The sequence below is a fragment of the Rhinoderma darwinii genome, chromosome 1 (assembly GCF_050947455.1).
Source record: "Rhinoderma darwinii isolate aRhiDar2 chromosome 1, aRhiDar2.hap1, whole genome shotgun sequence".
In the NCBI taxonomy this organism is placed as follows: domain Eukaryota; kingdom Metazoa; phylum Chordata; class Amphibia; order Anura; family Rhinodermatidae; genus Rhinoderma; species Rhinoderma darwinii.
In genome coordinates this window covers 664,222,682-664,248,214 of record NC_134687.1, presented here as the reverse complement: position 1 = coordinate 664,248,214, position 25,533 = coordinate 664,222,682, and the positions used below count along the sequence as shown (strand labels likewise).

The following is a 25,533-nucleotide window of genomic DNA, read 5'->3' as shown; positions in this document are numbered from 1 at the left end:
GATAGATTTGTGTGTGGGGGGGTGCCTTTCTATAGTTCACCTCAGGCAGCAAAAGGGCCAGGTTCACCCCTGCGCTCCACCTCTTATACTGTCACTATACATACACCTCCACCCCTTATACTGTCACTATACATACACCTCCACCCCTTATACTGTCACTATATATACACCTCCACCCCTTATACTGTCACTATATATACACCTCCACTCCTTATACTGTCACTATACTTACACCTTCACCCCTTATACTGTCACTATACATACACCTCCACCCCTTATACTGTCATTATACATACACCTCCACCCCAGGCCTTCTGATCCTTGCCTGAGCGTTATTAGTCTATCCCAGTCTCTCTCGCAAATGGTCCCTTAGTGTTTCCCCATTCCAGCTGTTACCCGTGCCCTGTTACCCGTTCCTATATTCTGTATTGTTCCAGTTCCTGTGCCTACCAGCGTTGGAGTCATGTCTTCTGCCACGTCCTGTTTCGTTTGCCACGTCCAGTGTCTTCTGCCACGTCCAGTGTCGTTTGCCACGTCCAGTGTCTTTTGCCACGTCCAGTTTCTTCTGCCACGTCCAGTGTCTTCTGCTTCATTGGATTCTGCCCGCCACGTCTGGCGCCACCTGCCGCACCAGCCTCCATCTGTGCTGAAGCCATAGCCACCGTCCGGACTATTTCAGGTACCCAAGCATTACTGTCTGCCATTGTCTTTCGCATAGACTGTGACCTGGTCAGCTGCCTCCCCGTTACGGCGGAGCGGCCTAGTGGGTCCACATACCCTGTGTCCGTGACAGTACGCTCAGGCCATGGAACCCGCTGGCTAGCCCAAGACCGCAGTCCAGAAGATACAGACAGAGATCCATGACCTACGCACATGTAAGAATAAACTCCTTGAGGCGGTGAATTCTATCCTGGTCAGCCTGGATCTACTCGCTGTTCCACCTCCGGTTCTTCCTCCTGAAGCTGTTGCTGTGCCACTGCCCGTTGTTCCTCCTGTTTGTCCCGGATCCACAGTTCCTCTGCCTCTTCCTCCTCGCTACGACGGTGACCCCAGATCATGTAGAGGATTTCTCAATCAATGCACGGTGCATTTTAGGCTACGGCCTCATCTCTTCCCCTCCAAGGAGGCCAAAGTGGCGTTTATGATCTCCCTCCTCGCTGGCAAGGCCCTCGCATGGGCGAATCCAATCTTGGAGCAACAAGGACCTGTATTCGCGGACCTAGCCTTGTTCCTGCAGTCCTTTCATGCCGTGTTCGAGGAGCCGGGTCGAACATCCTCTGCTGCAGCCACTCTGTTGACCCTCAAGCAAGAAGGCTCCAAAGTAGGGGAGTATGCTATCTCCTTTCCGTACCCTAGCAGCCGAGCTGGCATGGAACAATGAGGCACTGGTGGCGACCTTCTCGCAGGGACTGTCCTCTCACATGAAGGACGAACTGGCAGCCCGCGACCTTCCTTCTACCTTGGATGCCCTCATCCTGTTAGCCACCCAGGTTGATATGAGAATCCGGGAGCGCTCTCAAGAGGTTCGACAGGAGAGCCGGGTCCGCAGACCAGCACCATCAGTCCAGAGACCACTATAGTCCACTCCTAGTGCGCTACCTGAAGAACCCATGCAGGTAGACAGAGTCCGGTTATCTGAACAGGAGAAGCAACGCAGACACTCCTCTGGACTTTGTATGTATTGTGGCCTCAAGGGTCATTTTGTGCGCCAATGCCCACAGAAACCGGGAAACTCCAGTACCTAGGGTTGATTGGAGAGGCAACTCTAGGTGGAACGTCTCCAAACGTTAAAACCTCTTCCAGATTATCGATTCCTGTGGCCATCGTCACCGGAGAGACATCATATCCTTCCTCTGCCTATCTTGACTCTGGAGCGGCTGCTAATTTCATCTGGGTCTGCCATGGCTCCGTCTACACGTCCCAACACTTGACTGGAATTCTGGAGAGGTTCTTCAATGGGGTTCCAGATGCCATAGCCATTGCCTGTCACAAGTCCGTCCTGTTGTGCCCCCTCTGCCTCAGTCACTTTCCGGTCTACCATCTCAGTATGCCAGTTTTGCTGATGTCTTTTGCAAACGAGAGGCTGAGACGTTGCCTCCACATCGGAATTATGACTGTCCCATTGAATTGGTTCCCAATGCTTCTCTTCCCCGTGGACGAGTATATCCTCTCTTCTTGCCAGAGACTTTATCGATGTCAGCCTACATCAAGGAGAACTTGGAGAGGGGTTTTATTCGAAAATCTTCCTCCCCGGCCGGGGCAGGCTTCTTCTTCGTTAAAAAGAGAGATGGATCTCTTCGACCCTGCATTGACTACAGTAGTCTCAACCAGATCACGGTCAAGAACAAATACCCGTTGCCACTTATTTCCAAGCTCTTCGATTGCATACGAGGAGCCAAAATTTTTTCTAAGCTAGATCTGCGGGGGGCTTATAATCTAATCCGGATTCGCCGGGGTGATGAATGGAAGACGGCATTTAACACCCGCGATGGGCACTACGAATACCTAGTGATGCCCTTCGGACTGTGTAACGCTCCCGCAGTATTTCAGGAGTTCGCTAATGATATCTTCCGAGATCTCCTCTATATGTGTGTTGTAGTTTATCTCGATGATATTTTCATTTTCTCCCCAGATCTGATGACCCATCGGAGGCATGTTCGTCAAGTTCTTCTGCGACTAAGAGAGAATCGCTTGTATGCCAAGTTGGAAAAGTGCACCTTTGAAAATAGGTCTTTGCCCTTCCTGGGCTACGTCATCCCGGATCAAGGCCTTAAGATGGACCCTGAGAAACTAAAGTCTGTCCTGCAATGGCCACGTCCTCAAGGCCTAAGGGCCATACAACGGTTCCTGGGATTCGCCAATTTCTACCGGCAGTTTATTCCCAACTTTTCTTCTCTGACGGCTCCCATCTCTACCCTTACCAAGAAGGGTGTAAACGCCAATGTGTGGACTCCAGAGGCAGAGTCTGCATTCATTAGCCTCAAGAAAGCCTTCACTTCAGCTTCAATCCCCCATCACCCTGACGTATCTCGGCAGTTCTCTCTAGAAGTGGACGCCTCCTCTGTTGGTGCAGGTGCACTTCTGTTCCAGAGGAGCTCCAAAGGAAAGGCAGTGGTATGTGGCTACTACTCAAGACTGTTTTCTTCTGCTGAGCGCAATTACTCCATTGGAGATCGGGAGCTACTGGCTATCAAATTGGCCCTGGAGGAGTGGAGACATCTCCTAGAAGGCGCAGCTCACCCCATCCTGATCTTCACCAACCACAAGAACCTCACCTACCTTCAGTCCGCTCAAAGACTGAATCCTCGTCAAGCCAGGTGGTCGCTGTTCTTCACCCACTTCCAATTTCTGCTCCACTACCGTCCCGCTGACAAGAATGTGAGGGCCGATGCCCTGTCCAGATAATTTGAGACGGAAGACACGGTGGAGTCCCTTCAGACTATCATAGACCCATCCTGCATTGTCACCGCTAATCCTCTGCAGCTTAGAAATATTCCTCCGGGGAGAACAGCCACCGTCCAGACTATTTCAGGTACCCAAGCGTTACTGTCTGCCATTGTCTTTCGCATAGACTGTGCTCCCCGCTACGGCGGAGCGGCCTAGTGGGTCCACATACTCTGTGTCCGTGACACTATACATATACCTCCACCCCTTATACTGACACTATACATATACCTCCACCCCTTATACTGTCACTATACATACACCTCCACCCCCTTATACTGTCACTATACATACACCTCCACCCCTTATATTGTCACTATACATACACCTCCACCCCTTATACTGGAACTATACATACACCTCCACCCCTATACTGTCACTATACATACAACTCCACCCCTTATACTGTCACTATACATACACCTCCACCCCTTATACTGTCACTATACATATACCTCCACCCCTTATACTGACACTATACATATATCTCCACCCCTTATAATGTCACTATACTTACATCTTCACCCCTTAAACTGTCACTATACTTACACCTTCAACCCTTATACTGTCACTATACATACACCTTCACCCCTTATACTGTCACTATTCATACACCTCCACCCCTTATACTGTCACTATACATACACCTTCACCCCTTATACTGTCACTATACATAAACCTTCACCCCTTATACTGTCACTATACATACACCTCCATCCCTTATACTGTCACTATACATACACCTCCAAACCTTATAATGTCATTATACATACACCTCCACCCCTTATACTGTCGCTATACATGTACCCCCACCCCTTATACTGTCACTATACATGCACCCCAATCCCTTATACTGTCACTATACATACACCTTCACCCATTATACTGTCACTATATATACACATCCACCCCTTATAATGTCACTATACATACACCTCCACCCCTATACTGTCACTATACTTACACCTTCACCCCTTATACTGTCTCTATACTTACTCCTTCACCCCTTATACTGTCACTATACATATACCTCTACCTCTTATACTGTCACTATACATACACCTCCACCCCTTATACTGTCACTATACATACACCTTCACCCCTTATACTGTCACTATACATACACCTTCATCCCTGATACTGTCACTAAACTTACACCTCCACCCCTATACTGTCACTATACATGCACCTCCAACCCTTATACTGGAAGTATACATACACATCCACCCCTTATACTGTCACTATACATGCACCCCCACCCCTTATACTGTCACTATACATGCACCCAACCCCATATACTGTCACTATACATACACCTCCACCCCTTATACTGGAACTATACATACACCTTCACCCCTTATACTGTCACTATACATACACCTCCACTCCTTATACTGTCACTATACATACACCTCCACTCCTTATACTGTCACTATATATACACCTCCACTCCTTATACTGTCACTATACATATATCTCCACCCCTTATACTGTCACTATACATACACTTCCACCCCTTATACCGTTACTGTACATACACCTCCACCCTTTACACTGTCACTATACATACACCTCCACCCCTTATACTGTCACTATACATACACTTCCACCCCTTATACTGTCACTATACATACACCTCCACCCCTTATACTGTCACTATACATACACCTTCACCCCTTATACTGTCACTATACATGCACCTCCACCCCTAATATTGTCACTATACATACACCTCCACCCCCAATACTGTTACTGTACATACACCTTTACCCCTTATAGTGTCACTATACATACACCTCCACCCCTTATACTGTCACTATACATACACCTCCACCCCTTATACTGTCACTATACATGCACCCCAACCCCTTTTACTGTCACTATACATGCACCCCAACCCCTTATACTGTCACTATACTCACACCTTCACCCCTTATACTGTTACTGTACATACACCTCCACCCCTTATACTGTCACTATACATACACCTCCACTCCTTATACTGTCACTATACATACACCTCCACCCCTTATACTGTCACTATACATAAACCTCCACCCCTTATACTGTCACTATACATGCACCCAACCCCTTATACTGTCACTATACATACACCTCCACCCCTTATACTGTCACTATACATGCACCTCCACCCCTTATATTGTCACTATACATACACCTCCACCCCTAATACTGTTACTGTACATACACCTTTACCCCTTATACTGTCACTATACATGCACCTCCACCCCTTATACTGTCACTATACATACACCTCCACCCCTTATACTGTCACTATACATGCACCCCAACCCCTTATACTGTCACTATACATGCACCCAAACCCCTTATACTGTCACTATAAATGCACCCCAACCCCTTATACTGTCACTATACTTACACCTTCACCCCTTATACTGTTGCTGTACATACACCTCCACCCCTTATACTGTCCCTATACATAAACCTCCACCCTTATACTGTTACTGTACATACACCTCCACCCCTTATACTGTCATAATACATACACCTCCACCCCTTATACTGTCACTATACATACACCTCCATCCCTTATACTGTCACTATACATGCACCCAACCCTTTATACTGTCACTATATATACACCTTCACCCCTTATACTGTCACTATACATACACCTCCACCCCCAATACTGTAACTGTACATACACCTCCACCCCTTATACTGTCATAATACATACACCTCCACCCCTTATACTGTCACTATACATACACCTCCACCCCTTATACTGTCACTATATATACACCTTCACCCCTTATACTGTCACTATACATACACCTCCACCCCTTATACTGTCACTATACATGCACCTCCACCCCTTATACTGTCACTATACATGCACCCCAACCCCTTATACTGTCACTATACATGCACCCAAACCCCTTATACTGTCACTATACTTACACCTTCACCCATTATACTGTTGCTGTACATACACCTCCACCCCTTATACTGTCACTATACATACACCTCCACCCCTTATACTGTCCCTATACATAAACCTCCACCCTTATACTGTTACTGTACATACACCTCCACCCCTTATACTGTCATAATACATACACCTCCACCCCTTATACTGTCACTATACATGCACCCAACCCTTTATACTGTCACTATACTTACACCTCCACCCCTTATACTGTCACTATACATACATCTCCACCCCTTATACTGTCACTATACATACACCTCCACCCCTTATACTGTCACTATACATACACCTCCATCCCTTATACTGTCACTATACATACACCTCCACCCCTTATACTGTCACTATACATACACCTCCATCCCTTATACTGTCACTATACATACACCTTCATCCCTTATACTGTCACTATACATACACCTCCACCCCTTATATTGTCACTATACATACACCTCCACCCCTTATACTGTCACTATACATACACCTCCACCCCTTATACTGTCACTATACATACACCTTCACCCCTTATACTGTCACTATACATACACCTCCACTCCTTATACTGTCACTATACTTACACCTTCACCCCTTATACTGTCACTATACATACACCTTCTCCCCTTATAGTGTCACTATACATACACCTCCACCCCTTATACTGTCACTATACATACACCTCCACTCCATATACTGTCACTATACTTACACCTCCACCCCTTATACTGTCACTATACATATATCTCCACCCCTTATACTGTCACTATACATACACTTCCACCCCTTATACCGTTACTGTACATACACCTCCACCCTTTATACTGTCACTATACATACACCTCCACCCTTATACTGTCACTATACATACACCTCCACCCCTTATACTGTCACTATACATATATCTCCACCCCTTATACTGTCACTATACATACACTTCCACCCCTTATACCGTTACTGTACATACACCTCCACCCTTTATACTGTCACTATACATACACCTCCACCCTTATACTGTCACTATACATACACCTCCACCCCTTATACTGGAACTATACATACACCTTCACCCCTTATACTGTCACTATACATACACCTCCACTCCTTATACTGTCACTATACATATATCTCCATCCCTTATACTGTCACTATACATACACCTCCACCCCTTATACTGTCATAATACATACACATCCACCCCTTATACTGTCACTATACATGCACCCCCACCCCTTATACTGTCACTATACATGCACCCAACCCCATATACTGTCACTATACATACACCTCCACCCCTTATACTGGAACTATACATACACCTTCACCCCTTATACTGTCACTATACATACACCTCCACCCCTTATACTGTCACTATACATACACCTTCACCCCTTATACTGTCACTATACATACACCTTCTCCCCTTATACTGTCACTATACATACACCTCCACCCCTTATACTGTCACTATACATACACCTCCACCCCTTATACTGTCACTATACATACACCTCCACCCCTTATACTGTCACTATACATACACCTCCACCCCTTATACTGTCACTATACATACAACTCCACCCCTTATACTGTCACTATACATACACCTCCACCCCTTATACTGTCACTATACATACACCTCCACCCCTTATACTGTCACTATACATACACCTCCACCCCTTATACTGTCACTATACATACACCTCCACCCCTTATACTGTCACTATACATACACCTCCACCCCTTATACTGTCACTATACATACACCTCCACCCCTTAACTGTCACTATACATACACCTCCACCCCTTATACTGTCACTATACATACACCTCCACCCCTTATACTGTCACTATACATACACCTCCACTCCTTATACTGTCACTATACATACACCTCCACCCCTTATACTGTCACTATACATACACCTCCACTCCTTATACTGTCACTATACATACACCTCCACCCTTATACTGTCACTATACATACACCTCCACCCCTTATACTGTCACTATACATATATCTCCACCCCTTATACTGTCACTATACATACACTTCCACCCCTTATACCGTTACTGTACATACACCTCCACCCTTTATACTGTCACTATACATACACCTCCACCCTTATACTGTCACTATACATACACCTCCACCCCTTATACTGGAACTATACATACACCTTCACCCCTTATACTGTCACTATACATACACCTCCACTCCTTATACTGTCACTATACATATATCTCCATCCCTTATACTGTCACTATACATACACTTCCACCCCTTATACCGTTACTGTACATACATCTCCACCCTTTATACTGTCACTATACATACACCTCCACCCTTATACTGTCACTATACATACACCTCCACCCCTTATACTGTCATAATACATACACATCCACCCCTTATACTGTCACTATACATGCACCCCCACCCCTTATACTGTCACTATACATGCACCCAACCCCATATACTGTCACTATACATACACCTCCACCCCTTATACTGGAACTATACATACACCTTCACCCCTTATACTGTCACTATACATACACCTCCACCCCTTATACTGTCACTATACATACACCTTCACCCCTTATACTGTCACTATACATACACCTTCTCCCCTTATACTGTCACTATACATACACCTCCACCCCTTATACTGTCACTATACATACACCTCCACCCCTTATACTGTCACTATACATACACCTCCACCCCTTATACTGTCACTATACATACACCTCCACCCCTTATACTGTCACTATACATACAACTCCACCCCTTATACTGTCACTATACATACACCTCCACCCCTTATACTGTCACTATACATACACCTCCACCCCTTATACTGTCACTATACATACACCTTCACCCCTTATACTGTCACTATACATAAACCTCCACCTCTTATACTGTCACTATACATACACCCCCACCCCTTATACTGTCACTATACATGCACCCAACCCCTTATACTGTCACTATACATGCACCTCCACCCCTTATACTGTCACTATACATACACCTCCACCCCTTATACTGTCACTATACATACACCTCCACCCCTTATACTGTCACTATACATACACCTCCACCCCTTATACTGTCACTATACATACACCTCCACCCCTTATACTGTCACTATACATACACCTCCACCCCTTATACTGTCACTATACATACACCTCCACTCCTTATACTGTCACTATACATACACCTCCACCCCTTATACTGTCACTATACATACACCTCCACTCCTTATACTGTCACTATACATACACGTTCACCCCTTATACTGTCACTATACATACACCTCCACCCCTTATACTGTCACTATACATATACCTCCACCCCTTATACTGTCACTATACATACACCTCCACTCCTTATACTGTCACTATACATACACCTCCACTCCTTATACCTTCACTATACATACACCTCCACTCCTTATACCTTCACTATACATACACCTCCACCCCTTATACTGGAAGTATATATACACCTTCACCCCTTATACTGACACTATACATACACCTCCACCCCTTATACTGGAAGTATATATACACCTTCACCCCTTATACTGACACTATACATACACCTCCACCTTTTTTTGTTTGGGGTGCACTGTCTACATGAGGGAGGTGGGGGATGTATGGCATGATCTACAAGTGGGAGGTGGGGGGATATATGGCACGATCTACAACGGGGAGGTGGGGGGATATATGGCACGAACTACATGGGGGAGGTGGGGGATTATGGCACTGTCTATAGAGAGGCTGTATGGCACAATCTATAGGGGGGCACTATCTACAACGGGGGGCTGTGTATGGCAGCCAGGGAAAGGGTGCATTCTACTGTGTGGAGGCCACTAAGAGGACATTGTACTGTGTAGGGGCACTGTGTGTGGCACTTAACGGGCTTAATACTGTGTGGGCACAATTAGAGGACAAAATACTGTGTCCTTGAAGGGGTTATAATATTTTATTAAATATTATTATTATACTGTATGGGGGGCCCTATAGGGGCATATACTGTGTGGGGCACTATATAGGGCATTTTTTTTACGATAGGGGTGGAGCACCAAAAGATAATTTTGCACGAGGGATTATTTATCCTAAGGCCGGCCCTGCACACACTTCCACTCCTCATTCTGATACTATATATACACCGCCACCCCCATACTCACAGATCGTGTTGGTTAAGCATTCCCCAGCTTCACTCCGTCTCTGTTCCAGGTCACTCAGTCTCTGTTCCAGGTCACTTAGTCTCTGTTCCAGGTCACTTAGGCTCTTCTTCTGCTGCTTGGTATAGTTCATGTTGTCTACCAGCTTATTCTGGGCTTCCAGTAGGTTTCGTTTTACATCGGAAAGCTCTTTATCCTTCAATAATAAAGTGCTCTCACTTGAACGAAGTTGTTTCTGGGTAGTTTGAAGTATGTTTTTGGTTTTAGTGTGTTCTGTGTCTGATGTCCTCTTCTGCGTAGTGACCGATCGGAGGTTAATTTCACATCTAGAGTAGAGGAAGCAAAACCAGCAAAAAATTAACCATGATAGAGGTGAGGTGGCCTGAGAGAAAAACATCCAAATAAAATTTGAGCCTTCTTTTAAAAAAGATCATTTTCTTACATTGATGAGTGAGGGTATGTTGAGGGGTGAATAGTGGGTGTGGGTGTCCTATTTATTTTGAGCAAATACAAAATAAAACAACAAAAAGCAGGTACATTAGGAGTTGAATTGCAGCTGCCTTCATCTCAAGCAGCACCCCAATCCTCAGCTCATATGCTCTGAACTGAACCTGTCCCATCCTCCTCTGGGTGCACTTAAATACACAATTTTCTATTTCTCAGAATTCTACAGTCTTAAAGGGACACACACATTTGTGTTTAAATTTCAAACACATACATATTATACATAAACCACATATTATACATATTCCATACTTCATGACTCTTTTTAAAAAGAAAATGAGCTTACAATCTCTATACACATAACCAAATCATACAAAAGAAAAATACATCTACTTTGTGTGGCTGCAGCTCTGCCTCACCTGCCATTAATCAAGTGCCTCCTATATAAACTCAGCACACCTTCCATTCAGGTTTGATCACATGCAGGTAAGGCAGAGGTAATGCCGTGTGTTAGTGGGGAATGCCGAATCAGTTTGTCTGTAGAAACAATAGTGGACAGAGACAAAGGTTTGCTGGCAAGCAGGTGAAAGAGAGAGAGCTACAGATACACAGACAAGCTAATTCACTATTCACCCCTCAACATAGCTCTTGTGTCAGGCGGCTGCATTAAAGGCCAGTTAATGAAAAATAAAATGGCAATAAGACTGTTGGATGTAGCTTTACCATCATATAAAACATTATTCCAATCATACCAGATATAAGGAGTATTTTATTATTATTTTTTGCACGTCTTATTCAATTTTACAGTTTGATTCAGGAGTTACTAACTACTGAAACATAGAGGAAAAAAAACAAAGTCAGTGCAATTTGTACAATATAAGTACAAATAATTCACTTCAGCGCAGTTTTAGGTAGAGCCTAAAATGGAGATACCTGCTTCCACCTCTCATCAGATGTTATATAAGGTCTCCGATGATACCTATATCACTGCAACTGTACTGGGAGCAGTGGAGACCACAAAGATCTGTACTAAGAGAAGTGGACACCACAAGGATCTGTACTGGGGCAGTAGACACCACAAGGATCTGTACTGGGAGCCATGGACACTACAAGGATCTGTACTGGGAGCCGTGGACACCACAAGGATCTGTACTGGGAGCAGTGGACACCACAAGGATCTGTACTGGGAGCAGAGGACACCACATAGATCTGTACTGGGAGCCGTGGAGACCACAAGGATCTGTACTGGGAGTAGTGGACACCACAAGGATCTGTACTGGGAGCAGTGGACACCACATGGATATGAACTGGGAGCAGTGGACACCACAATTATCTGTACTGGGAGAAGTGAACACCAAAAGGATCTGTACTGGGAGCAGTGGACACCACAAGGATCTGTACTGGGGGCAGTGGAGACCACAAAGATCTGTACTGGGAGCTGTGGAGACCAGAAGGATCTGTACTGGGAGCAGTGAACACCACAAGGATCTGTACTGGGAGCAGTGAACACCAAAAGGATCTGTACTGGGAGCAGTGGACACCACAAGGATCTGTACTGGGAGAAGTGAACACCAAAAGGATCTGTACTGGGAGCAGTGAACACCAAAAGGATCTGTACTGGGAGCAGTGGACACCACAAGGATCTGTACTGGGGGCAGTGGAGACCACAAAGATCTGTACTGGGAGCTGTGGAGACCAGAAGGATCTGTACTGGGAGCAGTGAACACCACAAGGATCTGTACTGGGAGCAGTGGACACCACAAGGATCTGTACTGGGAGCCGTGGACACCACAAGGATCTGTACTGGGAGCAGAGGACACCACATGGATCTGTACTGGGAGCCGTGGAGACCACAAGGATCTGTACTGGGAGTAGTGGACACCACAAGGATCTGTACTGGGAGCAGTGGACACCACATGGATCTGTACTGGGAGCAGTGGACACCACAATTATCTGTACTGGGAGAAGTGGACACCACAAGGATCTGTACTGGGAGCAGTGAACACCAAAAGGATCTGTACTGGGAGCAGTGGACACCACAAGGATCTGTACTGGGTGCAGTGGAGACCACAAAGATCTCTAATGGGAGCTGTGGAGACCACAAGGATCTGTACTGGGAGCAGTGGACACCACAATGATCTGTACTGGGAGAAGTGGACACGACAAGGATCTGTACTGGGAGCAGTGGAGACCACAAGGCTCTGTACTGGGAGAGGTGGACACCACAAGGATCTGTACTGGGAGCAGTGGAGACCACAAGGATCTGTACTGGGAGAAGTGGACACCCCAAGGATCTGTACTGGGAGAAGTGGACACCACAAGGTGCAGTGGACACCAAAAGAAGAGACCCTAAAAATACGATCTACGACTTGGAAGAGCCATGACAAGGATACGTTATCAAAACACTTGTCAGCATCTAAAGTAACAAATGAAGGGCATTCAACACAATCCACCAAATCCAAATGTAAAAAGTTGTCCTTGACCACAGCGTGAGATATTCTGTAGTCCTCCTCTCTGAGCAACCAAAATGAAACCAACCAAAGGATGTGACAGTTCTCCTCATGTACAGAGACTTCATGATAATGACCTACAGTACATTCTCACCACATTCTGGGTTCTCTGTGAATATATGTAGTTCAGCCACTTACTGTGAGAGCTTTTTCTTTACTTCTCCGAGTTCATTCTCAGTGCCCTGGAGTCTACTCAGGGTGGACTTTGTTTCTTCGTTCTCCCTTATCGTTCTCTGGAGCTCCTGGGTGGTGGTCTTCCACTTTTCCTGCATTTGAGTCAGTAAAGCCTTGGTCTTCTCCAGTTCTTGCTGGGTCTGTCTCTGGTTCTCTTTAAGCATTTGGACCATGGAGTCTTTTTTCAGGTTATTTTGGGTAAATCTGGAACCAAGATCTTCATGTTCTCCCTGTAGTTGTTGTAATTTTGCCGCTGTGTTGAGGTGGCGCTCCGACACCTGAGATACTGACGCACATTATAAAGAGGAATTATATGGAGGACAATAGATTAGAAACAGACTATATACTTAGGGTTAGAGTTAGGACACCTTTAAGGGTAGGTTCAGATCTTCAGGGGGACAGTGATAAAGGTCCCACCTAATATTACCGGCTTAACACACGAGGAAGAACAGCTGCGTCTGAGCAAATTAAATATTGATAAAGCCCATGGCCCAGACGATATTCATCCACGGGTATTAAGGGAATTATTGTTCAGTAATGGACAAACCTTTGTATCTCATCTTTTTAGACTCTTGTAACAGGATCAGTGCCACAGTATTGATGTTGTACCAATATTTAAGAAGGTGAAACCTGGTAACTACCATCCAGTAAGTCTGACATCTTATGTAAAATATGTGAGGGTATTCTAGTCCAGTAAGTATGACACCTATTGTATACAAAATAATTGAGGACATTCTAAGAGATGAACTACAAAAGTATATATCAGAGAAAAGTCTAATAACTGATAACCAGCATGGAGTCACGAAAAACAGCTCATGCCCAACCAACATGCTCGAGTTCTACGAGAAGATGAGTGCAAATCTGGATGTTGGTCATGCGGCTGATGTGATGGATTTTGCAAAAGCATGAACAATCACATCTCAATCTTGGCATTTAGTTTAGGTAAAGAAGAGCTAGAGAGGCGTCACATTTTCATGGGTTTAAATAACACTTTATATTCAGGTCTATAAACTCTGTTGATACTCACATCGTACTGAAAGCCCAATAATGATCGATATGAGAGTGCAGGAGAGGAGGATGAGTGTGATAGTGACAAAATGGGGGAGAGTCCAGAACCCTAAACATGAAGCAAATGAAAAAGTGTTTTACATTACATTATATATATATATATATATATATATATATATATATATATAGAGAGAGAGAGAGAGAGAGAGAGAGAGATTACAGTGTAGTATACAGGTGAGGACGAGGCTTTATACTGTGTATATTATATATATCTATAGATTACAGTGTAGTATACAGGTTAGGACGAGGCTTTATACTGTGTATATTATATATATTTATATATATAGATTACCGTGTAGTATACAGGAGAGGACGAGGCTTTATACTGTGTGTATATATATATATATATATATATATATATATATATATATACATAGCTTACAGTGTAGTATACAGGAGAGGACGAGGCTTTATACTGTATATATTTTATACATATATATATATATATATATATATATAGAGAGAGAGAAAGAGAGAGAGAGAGATTACAGTGTAGTATACAGGAGAGGACGAGGCTTTATACTGTGTATATTATATATATATATATATATATACATAGATTACAGTGTAGTATACAGGAGGGGACGAGGCTTTACACTGTGTATATTATATATATATATATATATATACATAGATTACAGTGTAGTATACAGGAGAGGACGAGGCTTTATACTGTATATATTTTATACATATATATATATATATATATATATAGAGAGAGAGAAAGAGAGAGAGAGAGATTACAGTGTAGTATACAGGAGAGGACGAGGCTTTATACTGTGTATATTATGTATATATATATATATATATATATATATATACAGTCCAATGGTAGATGAACACAGCACTCCAATGGTTTCCAGAAAATCAGGCCATGTGCTCGTTACCTGGGGGTGAATCAATTCCCCAAGAGAATAGAGAGAAACATAGACCACAGCAACGGCACCAGGACTTCAGAGTAGATGAAAGCAAAAAGTGGATTTATTCACCTCAATAAAGCAACGTTTCGGTTCAACAGGAACCTTTCTCAAGCCATAACAAACTAAACAAAGTGTCAAGTATTTATAGGAGGAGTATACATAAATTGGCAATTACATAATTAAATGCATAATACCATCAAAACATATACATAAAAATGTGTCAGTTATGTAAAAAGACATATAAAACATGTGCATAGTTCTCCCACTGTAAAGCATATAGATATCATGAAATACATACAACAGTGTAGTGGTAAACAAACAAAGTGCTATGATTAGGGGCAATTGTGAATGATTGGAAGCAGGCAGAGGCTCATTAAATCTAACCAGAAGTGTACTTACTGTACAAACGTTTGTCCATGCCGAGAATGGGGAATTGCGCCCGACACACACAAGTGTGTCAACTGCGCATGTCCCAAGATGGCGCCCAAACCGGATATTAAGTCCGGTGGAACGCATCTGGCAGTAAATCCCCACTGCGCATGCGCCACATCGGAACATGCGTTCCACCTCTATTGCGCACGCGCCAGCTGGGATTCGTAATATATGCAGAGCAGAGATTGCTAATATTAAAAACAAGACTGTGATTTGTCATAATCAACAGGATATCGTGGATTATAAGGTTCAACCCCCACAGAATTATATGGGTTTAGAACCAAATCGGGAGATTTAGATAAAGGGAGCTGAAAAGACACTACTAATAGTGTACTCTGGCGCCCCCCACTGATAGAAAGAAAAAATTGTATGTCATAATGGATCACTGTTATTAACTATGATCACCAATGGGGCAAAAAAAATGAGCCCATAGTAGAGCCCATGTGGGCTCTACTATGTGGGTGAGACCACTACAGAGGTACGTCTCAGGTTGAGAAACCATAGATCAAACATCAAGACTAAAAGGCAGGATTTACCAGTGTCTCGACACTTTGTTGAGAAGGGACACAGCCTGTCACAGTTGAGATTCAGAATCATTGACTCTGTGCCTCAGCTGAGACGTGGCGGTGATAGGGGCCGGATGCTTAAAAGAAAAGAGCTCGAGTGGATTTTTAAATTAGAGACCATGTCTCCTAAGGGATTAAATATAGAATATCCGTGTGGTCCACATATATAAGGATGGGCCATCTATTCTCTCCCCAAGATCGATAGAGATATGATTGGTTGACGTTCTCAAAGGTGTAATTTTGTGTTCTTGATGTATGTTTTTTGAGGTCCGATTTTGACCTCTTTCTAACATGCATTTTTATATTTACATTTGTTTTTATATTTCATATACATTGTGTATTTTCTTCTTGTATATTTCAGATACACAATCACATGTCAAGCAATTCTTGAGAGATATTGCAAAGCGGCAGAAGTCTTCTTGTTTCTATTTATAAAAACGTCAAATTTATGTTTGGATTATATATGTATTGAGCCACATGAGATAGCTTATTAAAAATAACATGGGTCGTGGAGAATCATATATTTGGATTTTATGGTCCTCATATTGTGGACGTTCGTATCTGCATTTTGGGCATCTGTATCTATGTCTCATTATTTTTTTCAAAATGTGGGCGCAGTATCAATATTTAACGCATACTGTCTTATTCAGACAGATGCGCTTCTCCTTGAAGGTGACATTCACGTGGGAATGTTATATTCCTGTTTGAATGCTAAACTTTCCTTATAGCACAATATTTTCATTTTTTTTGCCCCATTGGTGATCATAGTTAATAACAGTGATCCATTATGACATACAATTTTTTCTTTCTATCAGTGGGGGGCGCCAGAGTACACTATTAGTAGTGTCTTTTCAGCTCCCTTTATCTAAATCTCCCGATTTGGTTCTAAACCCATATAATTCTGTGGGGGTTGAACCTTATAATCCACGATATCCTGTTGATTATGACAAATCACAGTCTTGTTTTTAATATTAGCAATCTCTGCTCTGCATATATTACGAATCCCAGCTGGCGCGTGCGCAATAGAGGTGGAACGCATGTTCCGATGTGGCGCATGCGCAGTGGGGATTTACTGCCAGATGCGTTCCACCGGACTTAATATCCGGTTTGGGCGCCATCTTGGGACATGCGCAGTTGACACACTTGTGTGTGTCGGGCGCAATTCCCCATTCTCGGCATGGACAAACGTTTGTACAGTAAGTACACTTCTGGTTAGATTTAATGAGCCTCTGCCTGCTTCCAATCATTCACAATTGCCCCTAATCATAGCACTTTGTTTGTTTACCACTACACTGTTGTATGTATTTCATGATATCTATATGCTTTACAGTGGGAGAACTATGCACATGTTTTATATGTCTTTTTACATAATTGACACATTTTTATGTATATGTTTTGATGGTATTATGCATTTAATTATGTAATTGCCAATTTATGTATACTCCTCCTATAAATACTTGACACTTTGTTTAGTTTGTTATGGCTTGAGAAAGGTTCCTGTTGAACCGAAACGTTGCTTTATTGAGGTGAATAAATCCACTTTTTGCTTTCATCTACTCTGAAGTCCTGGTGCCGTTGCTGTGGTCTATGTTTCTCTCTCTATATATATATATATATATATATATAGTAACGATGGGGATAGGGAAACAGACAAGTGAGCCCTAATCTACCCGCCACTCAGTCCCTGCCTACTTGCAACGACCCGCCCTAGGCGACGGGGTACAACTGGGCGACGGTCCCTACACTGAATAGGTGCACGACAGACAAACAGACAAGCGTACAAAGAAGCAAGGGAAATGGGGAAGTTGCCCACGGAACACCGTGAGCAACAAGCGAGGTGAACGAGCCGAGTCAAATCAGGACATGAGCGAGGTACAAATACGCAGAGCAGAAGAGTGGTCAAAAAAGCCAAGGTCAATCACAAGCAGAGGATAAGTAGTTCAAGAAGCTGCAGCAGGGCCAGGAAACCAACAGAGAAGAATCACAAGCAAGGAGGAACAGGAAAGGCAGGTATAAATAGACAGAGGGCGGGAGCTAGCTCCGTCTGGCCAGGCTGTGATAGGCTCTCCCACTCCTAAGCCTGCCATCCTGAGTGGTGGAAGATGGAGTCAGTCTTACAGACATAGAAGCAGGTGCAGACTGATTACCTATGGGCGTGGACACAGAAACTGTGCGTGGCCGATCCTTTACAGTACCCCCCTTTTATGAGGGGCCACCGGACCCTTTCTAGGTGGACCTGGTTTACTGGGGAAACGAAGGTGGAACCTTGTGGCGGAACGGGTGACGGTTACAGGCACTGTACCCAAATAAAGGTTAAGCCTGCCGCAAACCGTCGCACTCCCGCCATCCGGGGGCCATAGCTTAGATGGCACCCGGTGCTAGATGGGGATATGTCCCCTCAAACTGCATTACGTTATGTTTGATAGCCAGTTGATTTATATTGTATTGTATTCAGTGCTGCTTCACTGTCCTCCCCTCTTGAGTTAATCTTACACTGTAGGAGAATGAGTCACAGACTGCAAGCGGGAACTTGTCTGAAGGTAAATAAGAAAAAGGAGGGGGCAAGAGCAGAAAACACATGGCCTGATTCCTGAGGGAGGGGTGAGTGAGGGAGATAGTGGTGCTGTGTGAGCTCTCAGCTAGTTGCTGTCCAGGAGAGGATGAGATAGCAGTGTGAGCTGCAGGCAGGGGCTATCTACCTCAGAGATGGTACCTGACCTAGGGACAGTAATAGAGGACAAGTGCTGGAGTCCCATCTAACTAAGGAGGATCTGGAGACACCCCAAAGGATGAAAGGTACAGTGGAGAGACCCCATAGTGAGGTAGCCTGTCCCATCCAGCCCAGAGGGGAGAAGCAGCGGTGCATTGTTTCTGTGTGTGTCTGTCCCTGTTAATAAACGCGCCGCTGTGGCTTGTCCCCTGTTAATCTGTGTCGCCTGAATCTATCGCCCACATTCTCTTGGCGTAAACCGACCCCCACTGACCCGGTTTTGCCACAAACCTCCTGACCAATACCCCAGCGTGAACATCCCGGGCGGGTACCCAAGTCCTCTCCTCAGGCCCGTATCCTCTCCAATGGACCAGGTACTGGAGGGAGCCTTGGACCATCTTGCTGTCCACAATCATGGCCACCTTGAATTCTACCCCCTCAGGGGTTAGAACAGGGTCCGGAGGTTTCCTCGAGGGAGCCAAGGATGGGGAGGAGCATTTAAGGAGGGAGGCATGAAACACGTTGTGTACTCGAAAAGATGGGGGCAACTCCAGTCGGAAGGAGACAGGATTGAGGACTTCAATAACCTTGTACGGCCCTATAAACCGGGGAGCAAACTTCTTGGACGGGACTTTAAGGCGCAAATTTTTTGACGATAGCCACACGAGATCCCCGACCATAAACAAGGGGTTAGCAGAACGTCTTCTATCTGCCTGAGTTTTTTGTATGCTCTGGGACGCCTCTAGGTTCTTCTGAACCTGGGCCCAGACTGTGCACAGTTCCCGATGAACGACCTCTACCTCGGGATTGTTGGAACTACCAGGTGAAACGGAGGAGAACCGTGGATTAAACCCAAAATTACAGAAAAAGGGGGAGATCCCTGACGAGTTACTGACCCGGTTATTAAGGGAAAATTCGGTGAGGGGAATGAATGAGACCCAATCATATTGACAGTCAGAGATAAAACACCTTAAATATTGTTCTAGAGACTGATTAGTCCTCTCAGTTTGGCCATTAGTTTCAGGATGGAAGGCAGAGGAGAAGGACAGATCAATCTCCAACTTTTTACAGAAGGCTCTCCAAAACAATGAAACAAATTGTACCCCTCTGTCAGAAACAATATTGACAGGGACCCCATGGAGACGCAGGATGTGTTTGACAAACAAGGTAGCTAACGTCTTAGCATTGGGTAGTTTCTTGAGGGGCACAAAGTGGCACATCTTACTGAAGCGGTCTACTACAACCCACACCACCGACTTGCCTTGAGATGGAGGAAAATTGGTGATAAAATCCATGGAGATATGGGTCCAAGGTCTCTGGGGAATGGGCAAAGAACGTAGTAAGCCCGCTGGTCGGGACCTGGGAGTCTTGGACCTGGCACAAACTTCACAAGCGGCGACGTAGCCCTTAACGTCTTTAGGCAACCCAGGCCACCAATAGTTTCTGGCAATGAGGTGCTTGGTACCCAGGATGCCTGGATGACCAGATAGTGCGGAGTCATGATTTTCCCTAAGTACCCTTAGCCGGAATTGCAGGGGAACAAACAGCATGTTCTCAGGAAGGTTCCCGGGAGCTGAACCTTGATCAGCCACAATTTCCGAGACTAAATCAGAATCAATAGAGGAAATGATTATAGACCCAGCCCTATAGGTGACCAAAAAGTTGAATCTGGTAAAAAACAACGCCAATCGAGCTTGTCTCGGGTTTAGCCTACGGGCAGATTCTAGGAAAACCAGATTCTTGTGGTCGGTAAGGACCGTTACCTGGTGCCTAGCCCCCTCCAGGAAGTGGCGCCACTCTTCAAATGCCCATTTAATGGCTAAGAGTTTGCGGTTGCCAATATCATAGTTACTCTCAGTGGGCGAAAACTTCCTGGAGAAGTAGGCACAGGGACGGAGATGGGTGAGGGACCTGGTACCCTGGGACAAGACAGCCCCCACTCCCACCTCGGACGCGTCAACCTCCACGATAAATGGCTCGATTTGGTTGGGCTGAACCAACACCGGGGCCGAGATAAAGCACTTCTTAAGGACCTCAAAAGCCTGGACAGCCTCAGGAGGCCAGTGGAGGAGATCAACACCTTTGCGAGTGAGATCCGTAAGAGGCTTGTGATTATGTAACGATGGGGATAGGGAAACAGACAAGTGAGCCCTAATCTACCCGCCACTCAGTCCCTGCCTACTTGCAACGACCCGCCCTAGGCGACGGGGTACAACTGGGCGACGGTCCCTACACTCAATAGGTGCACGACAGACAAACAGACAAGGGTACAAAGAAGCAAGGGAAATGGGGAAGTTGCCCACGGAACACCGTGAGCAACAAGCGAGGTGAACGAGCCGAGTCAAACCAGGAGATGAGCGAGGTACAAAAACGCAGAGCAGAAGAGTGGTCAGAAAAGCCAAGGTCAATCACAAGCAGAGGATAAGTAGTTCAAGAAGCTGCAGCAGGGCCAGGAAACCAACAGAGAAGAATCACAAGCAAGGAGGAACAGGAAAGGCAGTTATATATATATACATACAGATTACAGTGTAGTATACAGGAGAGGACGAGGCTTTATACTGTGTATATATATATATATATATGCAGATTATAGTGTAGTATACAGGAGAGGACGAGGATTTATACTGTGTATATTATATATATATATATATATATATATATATATATAGATTACAGTGTAGTATACAGGGGAGGAAGAATATTATACTGAGTATATTATATATATATATATATATATATATATATATATATATATATATATATATAGATAGATTACAGTGTAGTATACAGGAGAGGGCGAGGCTTTATACTGTGTATAATGTGTGTGTATATATACAGTGAAGGAAATAAGTATTTGATCCCTTGCTGATTTTGTAAGTTTGCCCACTGTCAAAGACATGAACAGTCTAGAATTTTTAGGATAGGTTAATTTTACCAGTGAGAGATAGATTATATATATATATATATATATATATATATATATATATATATATATATATATATAAAAAAACAGAAAATCACATTATAATCAAATGATCTCTATTTATTTGCATTGTGCACAGAGAAATAAGTATGTGACCCCCTACCAACCATTAAGAGTTCAGCCTCCTCCAGACCAGTTACATGCTCCAAATCAACTTGGTGCCGGCATTATAGACAGCTCTTACATGGTCACCTGTATAAAAGACTCCTGTCCACAGACTCAATTAATCAGTCTGACTCTAACCTCTACAACATGGGCAAGACCAAAGAGCTTTCTAAGGATGTCAGGGACAAGATCATAGACCTGCACAAGGCTGGAATGGGCTACAAAACCATAAGTAAGACGCTGGGTGAGAAGGAGACAACTGTTAGTGCAATAGTAAGAAAATGGAAGACATACAAAATGACTGTCAATCGACATCGATCTGGGGCTCCATGCAAAATCTCACCTCGTGGGGTATCCTTGATCCTGAGGAAGGTGAGAGCTCAGCCGAAAACTACACGGGGGGAACTTGTTAATGATCTCAAGGCAGCTGGGACCACAGTCACCAAGAAAACCATTGGTAACACATTACGCCGTAATGGATTAAAATCCTGCAGTGCCCGCAAGGTCCCCCTGCTCAAGAAGGCACATGTACAGGCCCGCCTGAAGTTTGCAAATGAACATCTGTATGATTCTGAGAGTGATTGGGAGAAGGTGCTGTGGTCAGATGAGACTAAAATTGAGCTCTTTGGCATTAACTCAACTCGCCGTGTTTGGAGGAAGAGAAATGCTGCCTATGACCCAAAGAACACCGTCCCCACTGTCAAGCATGGAGGTGGAAACATTATGTTTTGGGGGTGTTTCTCTGCTAAGGGCACAGGACTACTTCACCGCATCAATGGGAGAATGGATGGAGCCATGTACCGTCAAATCCTGAGTGACAACCTCCTTCCCTCCACCAGGATGTTAAAAATGTCTCGTAGCTTGGTCTTCCAGCACGAAAATGACCCGAAACATACAGCCAAGGCATCAAAGGAGTGGCTCAAAAAGAAGCACATTAAAGTCATGGAGTGGCCTAGCCAGTCTCCAGACCTTAATCCCATCGAAAACTTATGGAGGGAGCTGAAGATCCGAGTTGCCAAGCGACAGCCTCGAAATCTTAATGATTTACAGATAATCTGCAAAGAGGAGTGGGCCAAAATTCCATCTAACATGGGTGCAAACCTCATCATCAACTACAAAAAACGTCTTACTGCTGTGCTTGCCAACAAGGGTTTTGCCACCAAGTATTAAGTCTTGTTTGCCAAAGGGATCAAATACTTATTTCTCTGTGCACAATGCAAATAAATAATATAATTTTGACAATGTGATTTTCTGTTTTTTTTTTTTTATATAATCTCTCTCTCACTGGTAAAATTAACCTAGCCTAAAAATTCTAGACAGTTCATGTCTTTGACAGTGGGCAAACTTACAAAGTCAGCAAGGGATCAAATACTTATTTCCTTCACTATATATATATATATATATATATATATATATATATATATTGAGGTGAAAAAAGTCCTAATGTTGGACTGAAACGTCGCACCTCTGTATGTTGGCTTGAATAAATCACAGTTTTTTTCATTCATCCTGTTGTAGTGCTGCAAGATTTTTTTCACCTGAATATTGATACAGTCCTAGGATCTGGACTGCTTGCTGGCACCCGTTCACATATGTAAGCTTTATCTTACTGAGATTGAGTGCTGCTGCTTTCTCTGTTTGAATATACATATATATATATTAGATTACAGTGTAGTATACAGGAGGGGACTAGGCTTTATACTGTGTATATTATATATATATATATATATATATATATATATATATATAGATTACAGTGTAGTATACAGGAGGGGACTAGGCTTTATACTGGGTATATTATATACAGTATATATACTACAGTGCAGTGTAATAAGTTATAATTCTTTGGTCCCGATGCGGCGCTTTCGTTACCTCTTGGACACGTCTTCGGACACTTGGTTTGTTTTTTTCTCTGTTTTGGGATAGTCACGTTTTCGTATGTCAGGTCCCAGTCATTTTCGTTCTGCTCCTGGGTGACACCTGTGAATTTGAGATGTAGATGGAGCAGCATTTAGTTTAATGGGGCCGGTTATTCACTTATCGCGTTGTCTCAGCTCTTACAGGAGAATTGTTTCGGTTTTGTTACATTCCGTTTTTCTCCCTGTGTTTCTGAGTACTGACATTACGCCGCGCGCCGCCAACCATCACATGTTCTCGGTAACAAGTCCCTTTACTGTTTGGAAGGCCTCATTAATGGCTGATTATTGGGTAGGGGTCTGGGCTTCTCATTACAACTTTCTACGTTATAGTCCTGTAAGGACCACTACTTTTATTTAGATCCCTCCCCTGAGGATTACCTGAGGCCGGGTCGGCCAGCTTCATGTTCAGCTGCAGTATTATCGGTGGGATTCTCAGTGTGTAGGTTTATTACACCTCACAGTGATATCAGAGGGCGGCTCAGTGTCTTCTGTGGACGTGCCTGACCCTCCAGAGCAGCAGTCCCCCGCACCGGATTATTCTGGAGCTCTATCATTATCTAAAAACACTGAACTGCAGCTCGTCTACTCTACCCCTGGGGCAAGGACTGCTGACCACTGCTCCCCGCCCTATAACTAAATACCCTGGCGGGGGTAGACTGGTTTGTTGATGCCTCTCCTAACACCCGGGCACATGCCTCACTTTCCCCAAGCTGTACCCTGGATCAAAATTACCTAGTAGTTTATTTTACAAGGGATTTCCTGGACCAGACGACCCTTGTAAAGTGTTTCTGTCATCTCAGTATGTTCCTCTATGTAGTCGCAGCATATTATAGGCAGGCGCTGCTCGTAACTCCAATTCTACAGAGAAATAGTCAGCCACCTTGCCCTCCTGTGTGGTGGCAGCCTCCCCTGCCCCCCTTTGAGGTGGCAGCCTCCCCCGCCCTCCTGTGCGGTGACATCCTCCCCCATCCTGCAGTGTGGTGACAGCCTCCATGACCTCCTGTGTGGTGGCAGCCTGCCCACCCTCCTGTGTGGTGGCAGCCTTCCCCACTCTCCTGTGTGGTGACAGCCATCCCCGCCCTTCTGTGTGG

At 44.4% G+C, this 25,533-nt stretch overlaps 1 protein-coding gene across 1 annotated transcript in view; it reads right to left on the bottom strand.

The window, feature by feature from the left end:
- The window catches only part of LOC142747978 (uncharacterized), a 66,482-nt gene that overhangs the window by 28,417 nt on the left and 12,532 nt on the right, over positions 1-25,533 (bottom strand). The window contains exons 2-5 of the mRNA XM_075855093.1: positions 24,396-24,503; positions 14,767-14,856; positions 13,704-14,025; positions 10,615-10,937 (exon numbers count right to left, since the gene is read on the bottom strand). Coding sequence (XP_075711208.1) covers positions 10,615-10,937; positions 13,704-14,025; positions 14,767-14,856; positions 24,396-24,503 — 843 coding nt within the window. The remainder of the gene's footprint in view (positions 1-10,614; positions 10,938-13,703; positions 14,026-14,766; positions 14,857-24,395; positions 24,504-25,533) is intronic.